The sequence below is a fragment of the Crinia signifera genome, chromosome 9 (assembly GCF_055691185.1).
Source record: "Crinia signifera chromosome 9, ASM5569118v1, whole genome shotgun sequence".
Classification (NCBI taxonomy): domain Eukaryota; kingdom Metazoa; phylum Chordata; class Amphibia; order Anura; family Myobatrachidae; genus Crinia; species Crinia signifera.
Genome location: NC_139225.1, coordinates 4,478,152 through 4,500,266, shown reverse-complemented (window position 1 = coordinate 4,500,266; position 22,115 = coordinate 4,478,152). Strand labels below are relative to the sequence as shown.

Sequence of the window (22,115 nt, the reverse complement as noted above, 5' to 3'; positions counted from 1 at the left end):
AGAGGCCAATTATCCTACCTGTTATCTTATTTGGACTGTGAATGGAAACCTTCGCAAAAAGAGAGAACATACAAACTGAACGCAGAGTTTATGGAAAGTGACCATTTATTTTACATTTAAGTGGGTTCCAATTTGAACCCCATTATCCTAGTTCTCAGTAATTCTGGTTTAATAAACCCCCCTACCCCTCATACTACTGCCTTGAAGTTGTCTTATTGCATCCAGGAATCACAATGTGCCCAGATCGGGATATTGTCCCATTACCGACTATACCCACGGGACTACACGTGTTTGCTAGAAGCGTTCTCCCTACTTGGTGCCTGAGAAGTGGTTGCTGGGACTGCTCACTGGAGCCTTGCACTGGATCCCAACCCCCACAGGCCGGCAGCTGCTGTGTATTTATAACCCTGACGCTGCTGCCAGTCTATCTGTGAGCTGTGAAATCATCACAGACCCATTCACAGCCAGAAGACCAGGAAGCGTATTGCGGTTCCAGTAGTGTATAGATGTATATGTCCTAGCACTGTACGCTGCAGGATCACGTGCACGTAATGGGAGCACTGTGGTTATTTAAAGCATTCAGCTGGAGGATTGTTCCTGTTATGTAGATGTGTCTGTGATAGGCTGGCTGCACTGTTTGTTAGGAAAAATCCTAATATCCCCAACCTCTATTGATGGATCACAGTATTTCATGAACGTTACTTAGGAGACGCTGTATTTGAATGATAAAATTATATTAAACGCATCGTGTGTGGTTCACATTGCAAGGCCAAAAAGTGTGTGCGGCCGGTACTTTTTGTACTAGATCGCATCGCATCTAGTTTACATCGCACGCTGTTGTAGTGTATCACTGGGATTAGAACTAGATGCGATCTAGTACAAATTGCACATAGCACCGTGTGTGTCTAGTACAAATTGCACATAGCACCGTGTGTGTCTAGTACAAATTGCACATAGCACCGTGTGTGTCTAATACAAATTGCACATAGCACCGTGTGTGTCTAGTACAAATTGCACATAGCACCGTGTGTGTCTAGTACAAATTGCACATGGCACCGTGTGTGTCTAGTACAAATTGCACATGGCACCGTGTGTGTGTCTAGTACAAATTGCACATGGCACCGTGTGTGTCTAGTACAAATTGCACATGGCACCGTGTGTGTCTAGTACAAATTGCACATTGCACCGTGTGTGTCTAGTACAAATTGCACATGGCACCGTGTGTGTCTAGTACAAATTGCACATGGCACCGTGTGTGTCTAGTACAAATTGCACATGGCACCGTGTGTGTCTAGTACAAATTGCACATGGCACCGTGTGTGTCTAGTACAAATTGCACATTGCACCGCGTGTGTCTAGTACAAATTGCACATGGCACCGTGTGTGTCTAGTACAAATTGCACATTGCACCGTGTGTGTCTAGTACAAATTGCACATGGCACCGTGTGTGTCTAGTACAAATTGCACATGGCACCGTGTGTGTCTAGTACAAATTGCACATGGCACCGTGTGTGTCTAGTACAAATTGCACATGGCACCGTGTGTGTCTAGTACAAATTGCACATTGCACCGCGTGTGTCTAGTACAAATTGCACATTGCACCGCGTGTGTCTAGTACAAATTGCACATGGCACCGTGTGTGTCTAGTACAAATTGCACATGGCACCGTGTGTGTCTAGTACAAATTGCACATTGCACCGTGTGTGTGTCTTAGTACAAATTGCACATGGCACCGTGTGTGGGCACCTTTACCTGATATCGCTGGTTGCTGAGTTTAGATGAGCTTCTAGTATGGTTTGTTTCTGGAGGAATTTCTTGTACCATCGCTGTATAAGCAGAACGTGTTCATTTGTGTATTGATTGTTCTGATGAGGAGAGTGGCACAGTAGGGTAGGTTGTTAACATAAGCATTGAAGAGGGTGGCATAAGATGTCATATTGGTATACAGCAGGGATGGGGAACCTTTTTGGTGCCAAGGGTCCTTTTGTATGGGGAAAAATCCAATTTCTCTTACAAATTGTCCTGCTGCAGCCGTCCCACGCTCCGGCTGCTGCTGACTAGGACTGACAGTCTGCGGCTGCTGCTGTGCCACGCTCCGGCCGCTGCCGCTGACTAGGACTGACAGTCTCTGGCTGCTGCTGATTTAAGAGGAATCTCGCAAGAACTACCGACCTCTCACGAGAATTTCCCTAATACTTGACTCTCGGCAAAGCCGCCGGGCGGGTGGGTGGGCCACTCAGATCGGATACGGGCCTAAGGTTCCCCACCCCTGGTATACAGCATGGAGGAGAGTGGCACAGCAGTGTAGGTTGGCAATATAAGCATTGAACAAGAGGGTAGGTTGGTAGTGTACGTCATTGAAGAGAGTGGCACAAGAGTATACATTGTGTGGCATTGAGGAGAGTGGCACATAGTGGTAGGGCACACCGGGCGATCCTGCAGGCTAGCGGACAGTCGCTCCATATGTAGGTGGAGCTAATTATTTCACCTGGAATTCTGTGTGGAGACCTCGAAAACATGTACTGGAGGACCGAGGTTTGGCAAGGAGGTACTACACCACTGGTTCTCAAACTCGGTGACTGACACATTTAAAAGATCCACAGGTGGAGCTAATTATTTCACTTGTGATTCTGTGAGGACATTTTGCATGTTGGACTTTTGGGGTCGACTTACGGTCAATCTGATTACCGTCAACCACATGATGCACCCCCAGAATAGCTAATTAGTAAAATGTGGTCGCCTCTTTCTCACTTGAGATACCGTAGTTACACAGCAAAGTGGCAGCGTGTCCCAAATCCCGTACTTTCCCCGCATATTTATTGATCTAAGCTATTGTTATTATTAGTCCATTATACTTCCACCACCGACACGTTCAGAATAAACATATATTTTATATACGCATACCGAATGTGTATCTGTGTCTGTGGAGTTCTGTAGAAGTCCTTTCTTGGTTTATTTTTGTATCTTTAGCAAATTATTAGTGATTAAGTGCAAAGGAAATAATAATAATAATAATAATGTTTTTGTCCTTGGGATTGTAAATATACTAACTACATAAGCTGATTTTCTTTAAAAAAAAAAAAAAAAAAGCCCAAAGAACTCCGCACTCACCGTAGCAAGCTAACTATGTAAATAACGGCTAATACCCCTTTCACACTCGCAGAGCCGGGTCATACCCGGGAATGTGTTCCCGGGAATGTACCCTTTCACACTGCACTCAGACCTGGGATCGACCCGGGAAATCCCTGCAAATACATGAGCATGTCATTAGAAATGGACTCCAGGGCTCTGAAAGATGACATCAGCATTTGTGAGCCCAAGAAAGCTCCAATCAGCAGCTTTCTTAGTCCCGTGTACCCAATCCCGGGTATGGGACCATTCACACTGACTGCATCCTGGGTCGATTCTGGAATCTACCCAGGTCAGGACCTGGGTAGCAATCATGAGATGTTCATCCCGGGATATTCTTTGAAGACCCTTTCACACTGAGCTAAATCCCGGGTTGATGCGCGTTCAAGTGCAAAAACCCAGGATATTTTGCAAGTGTGAAAAGGGTTAATGACTTGATCAATTTCATACCCTACAGTACCATCCACTAGAGCAGTGGTTCCCAACCCTGGTCCTCAAGTACCCCCAACAGTGCACGTTTTGCAGGTCTCCACACAGAATCACAACTGCTATAATTAGCTCCACCTGAGGATCTTTTCAAATGTGCCTGAATAATGAGTGCACCTTCCAGTTGACCTGGAAAACATGCACTGTTGGGGGTACTTGAGGACCAGGGTTGGGAACCACTGCACTAGGGCATGGAGGGAGAATAAAATAGTGTGCCCAGCTCAGCAAGTCACCGTGCCTGAAGCATGGCAAGCGCTGCGGTGCTACATAGTAGTAGTACGTTTATTTATAAGGCGCCGCAAAGTGTCCGCAGCGCCTTACATAGCAAACAAAAAACAAATGACAAGGTAACGTACAGGGTGTGTTGAAAAATACAGTATAAATAGGGGTATAGCTGGTAGAAATAAAATCAGCATCAATTCAGAAGTAGGTGTCAAAATTGTCGAGGAGACTGAAGATGAAGTAGAGGAAGGGAAGAACAGGACAGGAGTACAGGTGAGGTAAAGAGGTAGGGTGAGTATGTGAGGCAGGAGGACCCTACTGATAAGAGTTAACATACTAAAACTAGGTGGGTGGACGAACGAAAAACAACAGGATAAGTAGGAACGGAGGCAGGATAGGAGGATCAAAAGAGGTTAGGAGGAGGGATAGGCTAGTTGAAAAAAGTGGGTTTTGAGGGAGCGCTGTCCATGTTGACTGTGTTGGTATTCGGGTCAAAAATTGAAAAACCCCTTGTCATCTTTTTGACTGGAGACCTAATGATCCTGTCTCCCTTCAATGGTGGACCTAATGCTTGTCTGTCCAATGATCCATACCCCAACACTTGACAGTTAGAAGCTGATTGACTTGGGTGTGGATCAATCGTCAACAGTCAAAAGGTGGACACATGACATTGACAAAATGTTGACATAGAAATGGTCAACACAAGTGTTTGTTTTTTGTGCTTATATCAACATCTGTCGAGATGGACACCATATGAGTGTAGCATGTCCCCCTCACCTTGCTACGATCAACACACAATTTTATTCTCCATTGATATGTCAACCTTTGGCTTGTGTCGACCTATTCTCAATGTCATCCTGGACCATTTCAACCTTTTTCAAAAGAAAAAAGTTTGGTACCGTGTTAGCCAGTTGATAAGAAAAGTTTTATTGTTCCTCAGTGAGAAAACCTTTTTCAATGGTCGACTTATTGACTGTCGACTTAGACACTGTCGACCAAATCCCGATTGACTTGACCACCATACAAATTATTTGTTGGCTCCGCCGGCTGTCTGCCTGTGCGCCTCATGGAACTATAACATTTTTGCTCTTGCCAGGCATGACCGGCGCTGGCGCCAGTGTTCTGGATCGCAGAAGCGATTATTATTATTATTATTATTATTATTATTATTATTATTATTATTGTAATGAGCGATAAAATGATTTATTGAAGTAATTTTTTTTTTCTTCAAGCTTTTTAGCATCAATGGGGATATTTCTCTGCATGGTACATGAAGCTCAATTGACGCGTCATTCAATTGTTTGGCCAATTTCCAAAATTAGTTAATCCATACTCAATAAATCTTAGGTGCAGGGTACCAAACTTAACAATTGGGCCATGGGGTCTTACTCCTGGGGAGCCATTCCATACATGGTTTAGAACATTTGTCCTCTTCAGAACACTTCTGTGCCCCATGGTCTGTGTTTTCAGACTGCTATGAATGATTGACTGATAATGCTGGTATGTGGTAGTCATGGTAACCACAGTCAGATGCTAGTAATGTAGTGAGTAGAGTAACCATACTTATTTTCCCTCCAGAGAGAACTTGAAAGCAAGACAAGGATTTGTAGAAGGATGTTTAGTAAATATGCCTGTTGAATGCATATTTAATAGATGCTTCCCTTACTATGTACAGTGCTTTATTAATGATGTAGGGTAGAACGGTAACTAATGACACAAGGATTATAGATCAACGATTGGGTTTAGCACTGATGGAGGGGAGAGCAGTTTATGAAGACTGGGGTTTGGGTGGGCTTTTGACGGATTCGGTATGAGATCTCGACAGGGTCAAAATCCCGACAAGGACAAAATACCAACATATAGAATGTACAGGTAAAAAGTCAACATGACTTACGGTCAACAGGTCGCGAGGTCGACATAGGTTTTTTTTCACCTTTTTTTTTTTTTTTTTTACCCGAATGTCGACACAGTCGACATGGACACCGTTGGAAGTGAACCGCAGCCCCTCCCACCACACCCTAGTGGATGGTAGGGCATGAAATACCGGCACATGTCGGGTCAAAAAACTGAAAAAACCCATGTCGACGGAAAGTCATGTTGACTGTTTCACCTGTAAATTCTATATGTCGGTATTTTGACCTTGGCGGGATTTTAAATGTCTGGATTTTTGACCGTTGGGATTTTGACTGCATCCTGTCCACCAACAGTGAGATGTTAGCAGTTCTATTCCTAGCACCATCATGTTTGATGTAGAATGTCTTGTTAGAGTTTTTCTCTTTGTGTGTCCATTTAATAACCGCTGTGATGGGTGACGCTGACCGCTCAGTTTTACCGCTGCCACATACAGGGCAGATTCAGAAGCGGGCACAATGTTTTCACTCACTCGGGCACTGCACTTGCAGCCTGGTGTTTACCGCTGGCTTTCGCAGATCAAATTTGAGTAAAATAATTTCAGTTTTCATTCCTGGAAGGTAACAGGCATGGCTGGCGAGATGAGGGCATCGGCTCTAGCAGCCATATTGTGATTGCCATTCTGAGCAAGCATAGGGCTGCTGTAATGTTCAGTGTGCATTGAAAAAGGTCGACATGGTTAAAAGATCAACACAAGCAAAAGGAAAAAGTCTTATAAGAGTTTTTCATGATTTTTTTTTTTTTAAAGCGACTTGTTCATACTTAACCATCCCAGTGGGCATAGCGGGAGAATAAAATAGTGTGCCGAGCGCACAGCGGTATACGGGCGTATTATCGACCACACTTAGGTCAACAGTCAGTAAGGTCAACACTGTTGGATCGACATGGGTCAATGTCAACATGGGTTAGGTCGCGAGGTCGACATGGGGTTTTTCACTGTTTTTTGAGCCGACAGGCGGTATTTCATGCCCTACCATCCACTAGGGCGTGGTGGGTGAATAGCGCAAGCGCAGCGAGCCACCGTGCCCGAAGCATAGCGAGTGGCTGCGGTTGACGTCCAACTGTGTCCATGTTGACTGTCCACAATCGGGTAAAAAATAACAGTGAAAAAACACATGGCGACCTAACTCCATGTCGACCTATACACCTGTCGACCTAGAACCCTGTTGACCTAGTTGCATGTCGACCCAAGTGTGGTCGATAAAACGATCCACACCCCACAATAGGCAATTACACACCATAAGGTGCTAAGACCAGAACAATGTGCCTGACAGTGTATACGTTCATGTTGGCATAGTGTTAGAGAGCATACGATGACATTCGCTGCCTTCTTATCTCTCAGCGGTGTTCTGAAAGCTATTTTAGACTTCGTATATCTAAATCTGCGCGCAGACAGCAAAGAACCTTCCATTCAAAGCAAAACTAAATCCAAGGACCTATTTTAAAACTGTGCAAGAGGCACCCGATCCATTCACGTGGAAGGAAGATCTGGCGGACATTTCTAGACTGGTTTGCCGCTGATTGTACGTGTAGCGCATTCCTAATCCGTGGGATAATAGCGCTCCATCTGGGCTGTTCACCGCTATATATTGAAATCAAAAGAAATTATTTTCTCTATAATAAGCCTAACGCTGCTCCTCACCTCGATAGTGCATCGGGGCCACTAGAATGGCGTCTGACCAGCTTCATTTTGGCGCAGACACAGACAAAACTAGTGATTCCATGAACACCTTAATCCTACCCTTTTTGTTGTAAAATAGTATAGGCACTTAATTTATATTCTAAAACAATATATATATTAATGTAGAATAATGCATTTTATTTATATAGAAGATGAGTAGTTTCGTAATTATTGTGGTTGAATAAAGACGTCCGTCCCTCGAGTTAAACCCGTTTGATAACAGATTGCTAAAGAATTAATATTCCCAAACTGAGTTTAATTATCTGATTATAAAATAGTGTATAAAGTTGTTTTATTGTCCACGATTTGGACCCTCATCCCACTTCTAAATCATAATAATAGGGTTGTAACCCTGTATGTGGTTTGCTAGACATTTGTCCACTGTGTCTGTCAGCACTACCTCCTCAGGCAGTGAGTTCCGAACCTAAACTGCCCGCAACTTAAGAAACCGCTTCCTTCAAAAGCTACATAATCGTCTCTCTTTGAGTCTAAAGCCCCATACAGGCTTAGTGTGTCCTTACCAGCAATACACACTTGCTGATGTCAGGGAGCGATGGTGGGGGGATAACGATGGTCAGGCTGCAGTCCGGCCAAGGGAGGGGGTTGTAAACGGTGTGTGAGAGTATGCATCGTTAATTACATGGACTGTACACGCTCAGAAAGCCCTTTAACTCTGCGCAAAATTGTGAACAATATTGAATAGAGTGTATGGGACTTAAGGGGATACCACATGTTCTGTTCCAAGACCTACAGCTGAAAAGGGTTCCTGACCGTTTCTTGTATTGCTCCGATATATTTTACATTAATTTATTTATTATCAGTTACTTATATAGCGTACACATATTCCGCAGCGCTGTACAGAGAATATTATTACCAGTTATTATATAGCGCACACATATGCTGCAGCGCTGTACAGAGAATATTATTACCAGTTATTATATAGCGCACACATATTCCGCAGCGCTGTACAGAGATTATTATTACCAGTTATTATATAGTGCACACATATTCCGCAGCGCTGTACAGAGAATATTACCAGTTATTATATAGCGCACACATATTCCACAGCGCTGTACAGAGATTATTACCAGTTATTATATAGCGCACACATATTCTGCAGCGCTGTACAGAGACTATTACCAGTTATTATATAGCGCACACATATTCCACAGCGCTGTACAGAGATTATTACCAGTTATTATATAGCGCACACATATTCTGCAGTGCTTTACAGAGAATATTTGAACATTCACATCAGTCCCTGCCCCAGTGGAGCTCACAATCTATATTCCCTACCACATGTACACACACACAGACATTCTAGGGTCAATATTGTTTGGAGCCAATTAGCCTATATATATATATTATAGTATATTTTTGGATTGTGGGAGGACACCGGAGCACCCGGTGGAGAATATACAAACTCTGCACAGTAAGAGGCATGGTGGGTATAGAACCCGTTATGCATTTCCCCTCGTAGACATCTTTTTCAAGCGTAAACAATCCTAATTTTGGCTGATCTCTCCTCGTAGCACAATGACTCCATCCCCTAAATTAACTTGGTTGCGCTGCGTTGGAACCTTTTCTAGTTCTACAATGTCCTTTTTATAATTTGGAGCCCAGAATTCGGAACCCTAGGTGAGACCTAACCAGTGCTTATAGAGTGGCACGGCCAGTGGCGTCCCTTGCTTCTAGGCATCTAGGCTGGTATCCCATGTGCCTTGGTTGCTGCTCCTTGACACTGCGCACTGCTGCTGCTAGGTCCTTCTCCAATTGTGATGAGGGGTGGAGTTTTACAGATATATGGTAATGTTTAGGTGGCAATGTATACATGCATCATCCTGTTACTATTTTGATAGACCTAGGAATAATACTATATAATGGACTCCAGTATTTCATTCATTCAGTATTCAACCCCTTTGTTTGAATACTTGGTAGAAGCACTTTTAGTTCCAGTTGAAACTTGGGGGGAAATTTACTAAAGGAAATTTGTAAAAAAAATAGGTGTATTTGTATCCAGAAATACACTTATTTTTGACATTTACTATCCCGAAAATACGGCAATTCATATTCGTATTGATGTGCTATCAATATGAATAAGAAATTCCCGTATTTTTGGGATAGTAAATGTCAAAAATAAGTGTATTTCTGGATACAAATACACCTATATTTTACAAATTTCCTTTAGTAAATTTCCCCCTTGGTGTCTGGGGCAGATTCTGTATCTACAAAGGTCGCTGGACCCTGGAACAACATGTGGATGTGCACGTTTATGGTTATTCCGGTTTATGCTCACCTGTGTACGATGAAGGAAAGAATTAGCAACGTCGCCTACCCCCGACATCTGTAGTAACCCGGCAATAAATGTAAACCACCCCACCCCCCCTATTGGTATCTGTACACTGCAATTTTAGATGTTTATAGCATTAAGGACCCCCCTCATACACTAGCTGGGAATCATGTTTGAAAAATCTTCATTCCCTGATCCCGCCTGAAAATGTTTGGGATCGCAGACCGGGGATTTCTAAAAATGAAAAGTTTCCCAGAATACTTAGCGGATAATACATTGTAAATATCGCGAGTAGATTCAAACTCTGATTCGTGGTAGATCCTATGTAGAAGATATAATATTGCTGGTTAGTAAATATCTATCCGGTTACCAACTGCTTGCGCTATCCGGATTAGTTATTATCAATGTGTATTCTTAAGGTCAATACACACTGGGCGTTAGTCACCCATTCTGGCGATATTCCTGGGGTTGGACAACTTTCCATAGTAGGGTGCTATGGTAACGCCATCCACCTCGTCACAGCAGATGAGCGGGAGCGTGCATCAGCCCCCCCCCCCCCCCCCCCCCCCCCCCCCCCCGCTCATCACTGCCCCGTATACACTGTCACCCAGCGTTATGGGCCTTTGCCAGTGTGACTCTGTCGGCATGCAGTCAGTGGGTAGACCATGTCGGCAGTGTGACTCTGTCGGTATGCAGTCAGTGGGTAGACCATGTCGGCTTTGCTCGCCATGCTTCCGCCACGGTCCCTCCCCCCGCGCTCAGCACACTCTTATAATCCCACTCGGATAGTAAAGTATGAAAAAAACAAAACACTTTTTTGAAACCAAAAAAAAAACCTCATGTCAACTTTTTGATGGTCAACCTTGCCCAAGTTGACCATAAGTGTGTGTCGACCTAATGTATGTCGACCATTAGTGGTCAACCTGCATACCGACAGACTCACACTGCCGACATGGTCTACCCACTGACTGCATACCGACAGTCACACTGCCGACATGGTCTACCCACTGACTGCATACCGACAGAGTCACACAGAGTCAATGAATTATTTTCCAGTTTATTTTGTGAATAAGCAATTCCAGTTGTCTGCTTGCGCTGGATTTCTGTACTTTGGCCACCTACATCCTATGTAATAGAAAGCAAACGCTGCACCTCACCTCTGTGGGGTGATTTCAAGTGTTTTGTGCGCTGGTGCCCAGTGGAGTGTTGCTCTGTTTTGGACGTGCACAGCCGCCAGTGCTGACATCACTTCTACGTTGTTCCATCATTGTGGCGGGCCGGTAACTAGCGGTGTGTTTATACCGCCCTAGGAATGGCCCGTAGAGGCGGGAACTTGACCCCAGAGCGTGGTACGAAAATCTGTCTTCAAGGCAGATTTCCATCAACTCTACTATGTTCCCTGCCATTGTAACGAGCATTTTACAACATTAACAATGATTTGTGTATTCACGTTAGTGGGCATTTTCCTTAAATATACAGGTGGTGCGTGAGATCAGATACAGCCGCTGTATATAGAGATTGCTAGGTATATATATATACATGCATACGTCTATTCTAATATTACTGCTTCTGGTGTCACCGTTCTGTCCTATATCTGCTGTTCTCCTTCCGCAGCCTTCCGGACCCCAGCCTGCAGGATGCGCCTGTATCTCCAGGGCCCCCACCTACGCCCCCCACACCAGTGTTACCTCCACCTGGGCCGCTGGGTTCTGACAATGAAGAGCAGGAAGACCCTGGGGATTATTGTAGAGGTAAGAGCCGGCCATATGTAAGTAGGGCCTGCTTCTGAACCAGCAAGTCACTGGCCCCTGCCAAGTCCATGCTGCACTGCAGATGGGGGAGATTTCACATGTGCATAGAGATATATAGATGTGAGAGGGGCGTGTCAAAGCTGTTGTGAAGTGCAGTGTACAATGATAGCATATACACTATACAGGCCACAATTTTTCGTGCAAAATGGGTGGGTCCCCAGGGAAGCGCACCCATTGGCTCCTGTTTAAATGACTGCAGGGAGGACTATACAAGGTGGGGGAGGAGCCAGCCCGGTGGTGTCTTTCCTGGATGCAGCGGTTGCTCCAGCACCTTGGAGGCGGCAGTCTCTGCACCTGACTGCACTCCCTGTCTATGTATTCAGGTGAATATAGGCAGGGGGTTTGATGCTGTGCTAGGCCGGTGGTGCTGTGCTAGGTAATGATGCTGCAATGTACCCTTACCCTCTCCCTACCCTAGCACTGCCTGCCCCAAACCCCACCTTGCCCCCTAGTACTGTCACCGCTGCTATCTGCCCTTACCCACTACCTACCCTTGTACTGCAAGCCCCAATCCCCTTCCTAGCCACAACTGCAGATGTAACATGTGCAGAGAGAGTTAGATTTGTTTCTGTGCAGGGTAATCCTAATCTAACTCTCTGCACATGTTACCTCTGCCCCACCTGCAGTGCACATGGTTTTGCCCATTTTGAGAACAAATTTGTACTGCGATCAGATCTGAATAAGGGCCCGTATATGGTTGGTAGATGACTGCTGTCAGATTAGTGTACAGTGGTATCTGCTCCTCTGCACAGAAAGCTGATAATACTGATGCCTCCATCTCTATCATACCCATCCTAGCAAAACTATCTGTATTTTTTAATTAGGATTATATTTATATTAGGAAACATACATTATAGAATTATAGAGAACCTTCAGTCTTTAGGTGCCCATACACTGCATGCGATGTCTCTCAGCAGTTTACGGACACCCGACAGCCTGCGAGCCGCATGTGATCCGTTGCGATGGATCGCATGCGTCCCTGCTTCCCGCCCCAGAATGGGTGGTCGGACGGCCAGCCGGTGCGACCACCTAGGGGGGTATGCAATGTTGGATCACGGCAGGCGATACCTGCCGACAGCCGTGATCCAGGCCCGTTTGCGGTCAGATCGACCGCATAACGACAGACGGGATTCAATGTGGGCGCAAAGGGGGGGTGGCCGTGAAAATGACCGTGGATTGTCGATCTGCGGCCCGGATAACGACAATCCACGGCCTTTATCGGCAGAACGGGCCCGGCAGCTTCTGAAGTCGGGCCCGTTCTGCCGTCATCCCACATCAATGCTGTCGTTAATGGCAGCATTGAATAGGGAGCCGCCGCTATTTCCCTCGTCGGAAATAGCGGCGGCACATTGCATACCCCCCTAGTCGAGTCCAATGTGCACGGGACCGTGCATCGGACCAAACTGCATGTCAGGGAGAGGCAATTTGGGCCGATTTAATGGGCCGATTGTTCGCAATCGGACCAAATGGCCTCAGTGTATGGGGGCCTTTTCAGATAGACATATGTATAAATGTATGTATTCACCTTGACAGATGTTTAATAATCAAAGCATTGAATTCATTGTCTGCTTTTTGTATGTCTGTCTCTTTCAGGAGGGTATTACCCAGTCAAAATCGGGGACCTTTTTAATGGTCGTTACCATGTAGTACGGAAACTGGGCTGGGGCCACTTCTCCACAGTCTGGCTCTGCTGGGACCTTCAGTAAGTGATTTTCATTTTTCTTAATAATGGATACCTGTAGTTAACCCACTGAGAGCCGGGTGAATTTGTCAAAATAGGTGTGAAAATTGCCCAGTATTAGCCGGTAATGTTACCTTATATAGGAAATATAATCCTTTTTTTGACACCATTTTTTATTGAATTTTATATAACAAATGTGAGCGACGCTGGGATTTTTAGCGGATATTTTGAACCTCTCACAGAGGTTGGCACTCAAAGGGTTAAACAGCTACAGATGTGTCTTCGTGCACCGAGCCTCAGTAAGCCTTAGGGTGCGAGTGAGCCCGATACGAGCAGTGTGGCTTTGTTTTTGCTGGAATGTGCATCTTTATCACAATGCGATGCAACAGAATCGCGCCACGAGACGGCACTAATGATATGCAACACATGTATATCTGTATGTGGCAGAGGGCCTGATTCATACCCTGTAGCAGAAATCTATATTTACCACACGGCGGGTTTTCGCTGCGGGGTATCACCAACATAAGCTGGCGATACCCCATAGAAGCCTATGGGCTTCTTAACGCGACCACCGCCGACTTGCGCCTACCCACCCTCACCTGTGTCCGGGCAGCGCTGTGCTGCCCGGACCTATGACCTCCTCCTCCCTGCACTTAAAATCATCTTACGGGTGCGGGGAGGAGGAGAGCCCCCCCCCCCCCCCTGCAGCAGCAGCAAAACTAGCCAGGTAAGGGAGGGAGGGGGGAGCCGCCGGAAATCCATCGTGCATCGCAGGCTCACCGCAAAAGACGGCTCTTAATGCAAGATCTGTCTTTTGCTATAATTATGGCATATTTTAGAGCATATGCGATAATTATGTGCGGCGGTAAAGGGGCGCGGATGTCTAAGCATCCCCCCAGAGTCTGAATCTGTCCCAGAAATGGGAAACTTCTCCCAAACTCTTATCACTTTTGGTTCCCCCCCCTATTACATTCGGCCCCTGATGTTAGTGTGCAGTATGTGCATATACTTCTGTAGAAAACAAATCTGTGCAAACACTGATAATAAATGACTTCTGTAAATGATGGATTTGAGAATAAGCTCAGCTGTGTCTGCCCTGTATCCGCAGTACATCGCTTGTATATGGTTGCATAGCCCCTCCGTGGTTTCTGGTATCCGTCATTTTTAAAATAGGGAATGTTTCAAATCTATCTTAAGCGGGTACTTCTTATTAATACATCTGTGACGGAGATATCCAGGCTGCTAGAACTTGCACTACGTTATCACAGTAATCGGGCCTAGTAGTCATGTATAACCTGTAACACATTTCTAGAGAACCCAACAGAGGGTTGGTGCAGAGAGACTCGCGGGACTGCCGCCACCGCTGTGAATGTGATCTCAGGGACTGTGCAGGAATATGCAAGTGCAGCAGCTGTCTGGATTTGTACTGAGATGCCCGTCAGCGGCTTTGCAAATCTCAGAAGCTGCCTAGAAAGATGGTCGGTTGCAAATGAGTCAATGGTCTCATAGCATGGCTGCAGGAAGTGGGCCCCACACACAGGGCCACATTCAGGCATTTGTTTAGTGATTTTACTAAATCACTCAGAAAATGCCTGAAAACGCATGTAAATGTATGTGTGTGTGTGGACCACACAGCGATTAAAATGCGTGGCCCTGCCGTTCTCAATTTGCCCAAGATTCAAAAAATGCCTGGTCAGATAATTAAGAGCAGTGGCTCAGAAGCTCCTGCACATCTCCCGCATTTGTGGCATGGACAGATGGGCAATACGGCACTTCCGACCCCACCCACGGCACCCCCTACCCCACTCCTCCATCTGCAGAACTCACTATGGTCTCAGCAGCGGCGGTGGTCCTGGTCCCTATGGGTGGTGGTCCGTGTCCTCCTCATCCATCAGCGGCAGCAGTGTAAAAAAAAAATAATAATAATAATTTCAAAGTGGCACTAGCCAGCCAATCACGGCTTGCCGCGTCATTGGGTAAAAGCCAAAGTAAATCGGCCCCTGATGCTGTGTACACACTATGGGCGGGATGTACTATGACGAAAATGCGGTAAAACCCCTCATTATACTGCATTTTCAAAATTACTAAAACCCGGCCGCAACGTCTTCGGTGATACCCTATAGAAGCCTATGGGCTTCTATCGCCGCCCGCCATCCGCACTCCCCTCCCCTGTCCTCGCGGCGGAGGGGCTGCGATGTATATCAATACATCCCGCCCTATGTGATGTGTGTAACCAGTGACATCACAGCAGGGTGTGCAGTCTTGTATGGATGATGGAGGAGGTCAATGATGATGCGCTGGAGCACAGTCATCGATACATCGGTTTTAATTTGTAGGGCTACTTTAAAATGTTTGCCCTGTAATGGGACCTACACACGGAGTGATTTCAAGACAATTCCTAAGCGATCTCACTAGATTGTTTATATAATGCCCCTACATCGCTCCGTGTGTCGCTGCGTGTATCGCCCGTAGGTTATTATCCTGCATGCTGGATAATATCGTTACATCACCGGTCAGGGTCAGTGTTCTCAACACTGGCCCTGACAGATCACTTAGCACAAATCTCGGACACACCGCTGTGTGCTGTGCGATCTGAGCGTGTTAGCATCTCTCAGATCGCTCAGCACCGTCGCCCCGTGTGTAGAGGCCACTTAAGTGCTCGTGTCCATTTCATGCAAATCTCACCCATATGCATGCAGCCGCCTCTTGGTCATGCCCAGATTCACATCCTCTACGCTCAGCATGTGACTAATGCATTCAGCAAAAACTTTGGGGGGGGGAAATTCATTGTGTGTTTTGTTTCTTGAAATGTTTTTGTATTCTGAGTATTTGGAAGTTGACGTTTGATCCGTGGTTACACTTGTGTTTTGTTGAGTTTAGGAGGAAGCGTTTCGGAGCACTGAAAGTGGTGAAGAGTGCGGTGCATTACACAGAAACGGCCATAGACGAGATTAAGTTGCTGAAATGTGTAAGTTACACACTGTGTTAGTGATACACTGCTGTCCTGTCGTGCCCTCTTCTCGCTCAGTCCTGACGTGCACAGTGCAGCTTCCTCTCTCCTCACACTCACGGTGACACCTTTTCTACCCAGGTTAGGGACAGTGACCCGAGTGACCCCAAACGGGAGATGATCGTGCAACTTATTGATGACTTCAAGATATCTGGTGTGAACGGTGTACGTATCCTTTCCAGAAAGGAGCCAAGCTGGACGGGTGGTCATGATGGGTAATGGTCATCGGGTCGACACTATGAAAGTCAACACAGTGAATAGGTCAACATGGCTGAACAAGGTCGACAGGGTCAAATTGTCAACGCACATTTTAGGACGACAATGGGAAGATCAACAGCCAAGAGGTTGACATGACTTTTTTGCGTTTTATTTTGTCCTGTATTTCGATGTTAGTCGACATGGACAACATATCGGTGTACCTCGTCCACTTGCTGCGCTCAACGTGCTTAGGTCACGCTCGGCACACTACTCTCCCTCCATGCCCTAGTGGGTGGTAGGGTATGAAGCACCAGCTGTTTTGGAGAAAAATGGGAAATTTACGTCGGCCTTCGGACGCTGTTGACCTATTTCATGTGTCTTCATAAGCCCGTCAACCTTATTGGTCGACTGTATACCGGTTGTGATGACTGATTGGTTTGGTGGGGTTATCTGTAGGGGCTGCAGGTGGTAGGTGGTTGTTGGGGGTGTTTGTAAACAATAAAGGTGGGTGTGGTATTCTGCAGGTGGTAGGTGGTTGTTGGGGTGTTTGTAAACAATAAAGGTGGGTGTGGTATTCTGCAGGTGGTAGGTGGTTGTTGGGGTGTTTGTAAACAGTAAACGTGGGTGTGGTATTCTGTAGGTGGTTGTTGGGGTGTTTGTAAACAATAAAGGTGGGTGTGGTATTCTGCAGGTGGTTGTTGGGGTGTTTGTAAACAATGGTGGGTGTGGTATTCTGCAGATGGTTGTTGGGGTGTTTGTAAACAATAAAGGTGGGTGTGGTATTCTGCAGGTGGTTGTTGGGGTGTTTGTAAACAATAAAGGTGGGTGTGGTATTCTGCAGGTGGTAGTTGGGGTGTTTGTAAACAATAAAGGTAGGTGTGGTATTCTGCAGGTGGTAGTTGGGGTGTTTGTAAACAATAAAGGTGGGTGTGGAATTCTGCAGGTGGCAGGTGGTTGTTGGGGTGTTTGTAAACCGTAAACGTGGGTGTGGTATTCTGCAGGTGGCAGGTGGTTGTTGGGGTGTTTGTAAACAATAAAGGTGGGTGTGGTATTCTGCAGGTGGTAGGTGGTTGTTGGGGTGTTTGTAAACAGTAAACGTGGGTGTGGTATTCTGTAGGTGGTTGTTGGGGTGTTTGTAAACAATAAAGGTGGGTGTGGTATTCTGCAGGTGGTTGTTGGGGTGTTTGTAAACAATGGTGGGTGTGGTATTCTGCAGGTGGTTGTTGGGGTGTTTGTAAACAATAAAGGTGGGTGTGGTATTCTGCAGGTGGTTGTTGGGGTGTTTGTAAACAATAAAGGTGGGTGTGGTATTCTGCAGGTGGTAGTTGGGGTGTTTGTAAACAATAAAGGTAGGTGTGGAATTCTGCAGGTGGCAGGTGGTTGTTGGGGTGTTTGTAAACCGTAAACGTGGGTGTGGTATTCTGCAGGTGGTTGTTGGGGTGTTTGTAAACAATAAAGGTGGGTGTGGTATTCTGCAGGTGGTTGTTGGGGTGTTTGTAAACAATAAAGGTGGGTGTGGTATTCTGCAGGTGGTAGGTGGTAGTTGGGGTGTTTGTAAACAATAAAGGTAGGTGTGGTATTCTGCAGGTGGTAGTTGGGGTGTTTGTAAACAATAAAGGTAGGTGTGGTATTCTGCAGGTGGTAGTTGGGGTGTTTGTAAACAATAAAGGTGGGTGTGGAATTCTGCAGGTGGCAGGTGGTTGTTGGGGTGTTTGTAAACCGTAAACGTGGGTGTGGTATTCTGCAGGTGGCAGGTGGTTGTTGGGGTGTTTGTAAACCGTAAACGTGGGTGTGGTATTCTGTGTGTGTGGATTCCTGAACTGCTACAGATATCTGCATGGTATTGGAGGTGCTCGGACACCAGTTACTCAAGTGGATCATTAAATCCAATTATGAGGGGCTTCCACTCTTGTGCGTCAAGGCCATATTACGCCAGGTAAGTCTTACCTTGTGTGTGCGTGCAGCAGTGTGTGATGGGTACAGATTATATAAACCAGGGCCTGTATAATCCCAGGAGTAATAGTGTCCCTATGCACTTCTCCATCATGTCCCAGTTATGTGCTTGCCAGGCAGTAAGTGGGCACCATAACAATGTGTTGCTGCCCCCTGTACACAGTGGATGATATAGTGAGCGATAATGGGGAGGGACCCTGCTAGCGGGGGGGCCACACCCTGTGCTGGACGGCCCCTCGCAGCCTGCCGCCGGGAGTTGTAGTTTTGTGACGTTTGGCAAAACTGCAACTCATACTGAATTAGGGGCCTAATTCAGACCTGATTGCAAAGCGCATTTTTTCTCAAATGGACAAAACGCTGCAGGTGGGGCAGATGTAACGTGCAGAGTTAGATTTGTGCGGGGTGTGTTTAAATTGAAACCTAAATTGTGGTGTAAAATAACTCACCCAAATCTGCACATTGGCCCCACCGGCTGGGCATATTTTGTTAGCAAATGGACAAAACCATGTTCACTGCAGGTGGGGCTGATATAAAATGTGCAGAGTTAGATTTGGGTGGGGGTTGTTCAAACTTAAATCTAAATTGCAGTGTAAAAATATTACATTTGCCCAACCTGCAGTGCGCAGTGTTTGCACATTTGCTAACAAAGGTGTCAAACTACGAAGCCGTTTGCTCCTGGTAATTGCACAAACGCCAAACATCGGGGACTGTGGCGAATTCAGACCCGAATGAATGGGTCTGAATTGTTCCATGCAATCAAGTCTGAATTAGGCCCATAGTTTGGTCCATTTGAGAAAAAAATGTGCTTTGCGAGTTAAGGAGGGGGGGGGGGGGGGGGTATTCAACCACCTATTTAACTCCGGATGTTTTTTGATGGTTTTTCCACTGATACCAACTCACTTTATTAACAGTCAAAACTGCATTGTGAAATATTGTGAAACGGACGCAGTTTTGAATAAAACAAATTACTTGCCGATCCGCGCGTTTTCCAACTGTGCTGTTTTTTCCGTTGGTCTCAAAATCTGCACTTTTAATTGAATGGGCCAAATGTAATTTCAACCTAAATATGTTGATAAGTGAAGATTTTTCAACTGTCGGAAAAATTCGCCACTAGCTCAATACCCCCAAGTCTGAATGGGGCCCCTAGTGTGAATAGGACCGCTCGCAGTTTACAATATTTCTGAATTAGTCCAATTATGATAATCGCACCTCCTAATTATTATTTTTATACAATATTCTGGTCTCTCTCAGGTATTACAGGGACTGGATTATCTGCACACCAAATGCAAAATCATCCATACAGATATCAAACCAGAGAACATCCTGATGTGTGTTGGGGAGGGGTACATCCGTCGTTTGGCTGCCGAGGCCACTGTGTGGCAGCAGTCGGGAGAGCCTCCGCCCTCTGGGTCTTCGGGTGAGTATTGCGCCCTACCTCTATAGTATTCCATTACTGCAGTCTCGTACATCTGACGGCACTTGTGCTTCGCTCCCTCTCTCTCTCTAGTATTCCATTACTGCAGTCTCGTACATCTGACAGCACTTGTGCTTAGCTCCCTCTCTCTCTATAGTATTCCATTACTGCAGTCTCGTACATCTGACAGCACTTGTGCTTAGCTCCCTCTCTCTCTATAGTATTCCATTACTGCAGTCTCGTACATCTGACGACACTTGTGCTTAGCTCCCTCTCTCTCTATAGTATTCCATTACTGCAGTCTCATACATCTGACAGCACTTGTGCTAAGCTCCCTCTCTCTCTCTATAGTATTCCATTACTGCAGTCTCGTACATCTGACGGCACTTGTGCTTAGCTCCCTCTCTCTCTCTATAGTATTCCATTACTGCAGTCTCATACATCGGACGGCACTGGTGCTTAGCTCCCTCTTTCTCTCTCTCTATAGTATTCCATTACTGCAGTCTCGTACATCTGACGGCACTGAAGCTTAGCTCCCTCTTTCTCTCTCTCTCTATAGTACTCCATTACTGCAGTCTCGTACATCTGACAGCACTTGTGCTTAGCTCCCTCTCTCTCTATAGTATTCCATTACTGCAGTCTCGTACATCTGACGGCACTTGTGCTTAGCTCCCTCTCTCTCTCTATAGTACTCCATTACTGCAGTCTCGTACATCTGACGGCACTTGTGCTTAGCTCCCTCTCTCTCTCTCTAGTATTCCATTACTGCAGTCTCATACATCTGACGGCACTGGTGCTTAGCTCCCTCTCTCTCTATAGTATTCCATTACTGCAGTCTCGTACATCTGACGGCACTTGTGCTTAGCTCCCTCTCTCTCTATAGTATTCCATTACTGCAGTCTCGTACATCTGACGGCACTTGTGCTTAGCTCCCTCTCTCTCTCTCTCGTACTCCATTACTGCAGTCTCGTACATCTGACGGCACTTGTGCTTAGCTCCCTCTCTCTCTATAGTATTCCATTACTGCAGTCTCGTACATCTGACGGCACTTGTGCTTAGCTCCCTCTCTCTCTATAGTATTCCATTACTGCAGTCTCGTACATCTGACGGCACTTGTGCTTAGCTCCCTCTCTCTCTATAGTATTCCATTACTGCAGTCTCATGCATCTGACGGCACTTGTGCTTAGCTCCCTCCCTCTCTCTCTCTAGTATTCCATTACTGCAGTCTCGTACATCTGACGGCACTTGTGCTTAGCTCCCTCTCTCTCTATAGTATTCCATTACTGCAGTCTCGTACATCTGACGGCACTTGTGCTTAGCTCCCTCTCTCTCTATAGTATTCCATTACTGCAGTCTCGTACATCTGACGGCACTTGTGCTAAGCTCCCTCTCTCTCTCTATAGTATTCCATTACTGCAGTCTCGTATATCTGACAGCACTTGTGCTAAGCTCCCTCTCTCTCTCTATAGTATTCCATTACTGCAGTCTCGTACTATAGTATTCCATTACTGCAGTCTCGTACATCTGGCGGCACTTGTGCTTAGCTCCCTCTCTCTCTATAGTATTCCATTACTGCAGTCTCGTACTATAGTATTCCATTACTGCAGTCTCGTACATCTGGCGGCACTTGTGCTTAGCTCCCTCTCTCTCTCTATAGTATTCCATTACTGCAGTCTCGTACTATAGTATTCCATTACTGCAGTCTCGTACATCTGACGGCACTGGTGCTTAGCTCCCTCTTTCTCTATACTGTAGTATTCCATTACTGCAGTCTGGTACATCTGACGGCACTTGTGCTTCGCTCCCTCTCTCTCTCTATAGTATTCCATTACTGCAGTCTGGTACATCTGACGGCACTTGTGCTTAGCTCCCTCCCTCTCTCTCTCTCTCTATAGTATTCCATTACTGCAGTCTCGTACATCTGACAGCACTTGTGCTTAGCTCCCTCTCTCTCTCTCTCTCTATAGTATTCCATTACTGCAGTCTCGTACATCTGACGGCACTTGTGCTTAGCTCCCTCTCTCTCTCTATAGTATTCCATTACTGCAGACTCGTACATCTGACGGCACTTGTGCTTAGCTCCCTCTCTCTCTCTATAGTATTCCATTACTGCAGTCTCGTACATCTGACGGCACTGGTGCTTAGCTCCCTCTCTCTCTCTATAGTATTCCATTACTGCAGTCTCGTACATCTGACGGCACTTGTGCTTAGCGCTCTCTCTCTCTCTCTCTCTCTCTCTCTCTCTCTCTCTCTCTCTCTCTCTCTCTCTCTCTCTCTCTCTCTCTCTCTCTCTCTCTCTCTCTCTCTCTCTCTCTCTCTCTCTCTCTCT

General features: G+C 46.0%; 1 protein-coding gene across 3 annotated transcripts in view; it reads left to right on the top strand.

The window, feature by feature from the left end:
* The window catches only part of SRPK3 (SRSF protein kinase 3), a 45,247-nt gene that overhangs the window by 2,497 nt on the left and 20,635 nt on the right, over positions 1 to 22,115 (top strand). For all 3 annotated transcript variants that reach the window (XM_083160956.1, XM_083160954.1, XM_083160955.1), the window contains exons 3-8: positions 11,334 to 11,470; positions 13,124 to 13,232; positions 16,092 to 16,179; positions 16,303 to 16,390; positions 18,249 to 18,355; positions 19,624 to 19,789. In XM_083160956.1, coding sequence (XP_083017082.1) covers positions 11,334 to 11,470; positions 13,124 to 13,232; positions 16,092 to 16,179; positions 16,303 to 16,390; positions 18,249 to 18,355; positions 19,624 to 19,789 — 695 coding nt within the window. The remainder of the gene's footprint in view (positions 1 to 11,333; positions 11,471 to 13,123; positions 13,233 to 16,091; positions 16,180 to 16,302; positions 16,391 to 18,248; positions 18,356 to 19,623; positions 19,790 to 22,115) is intronic.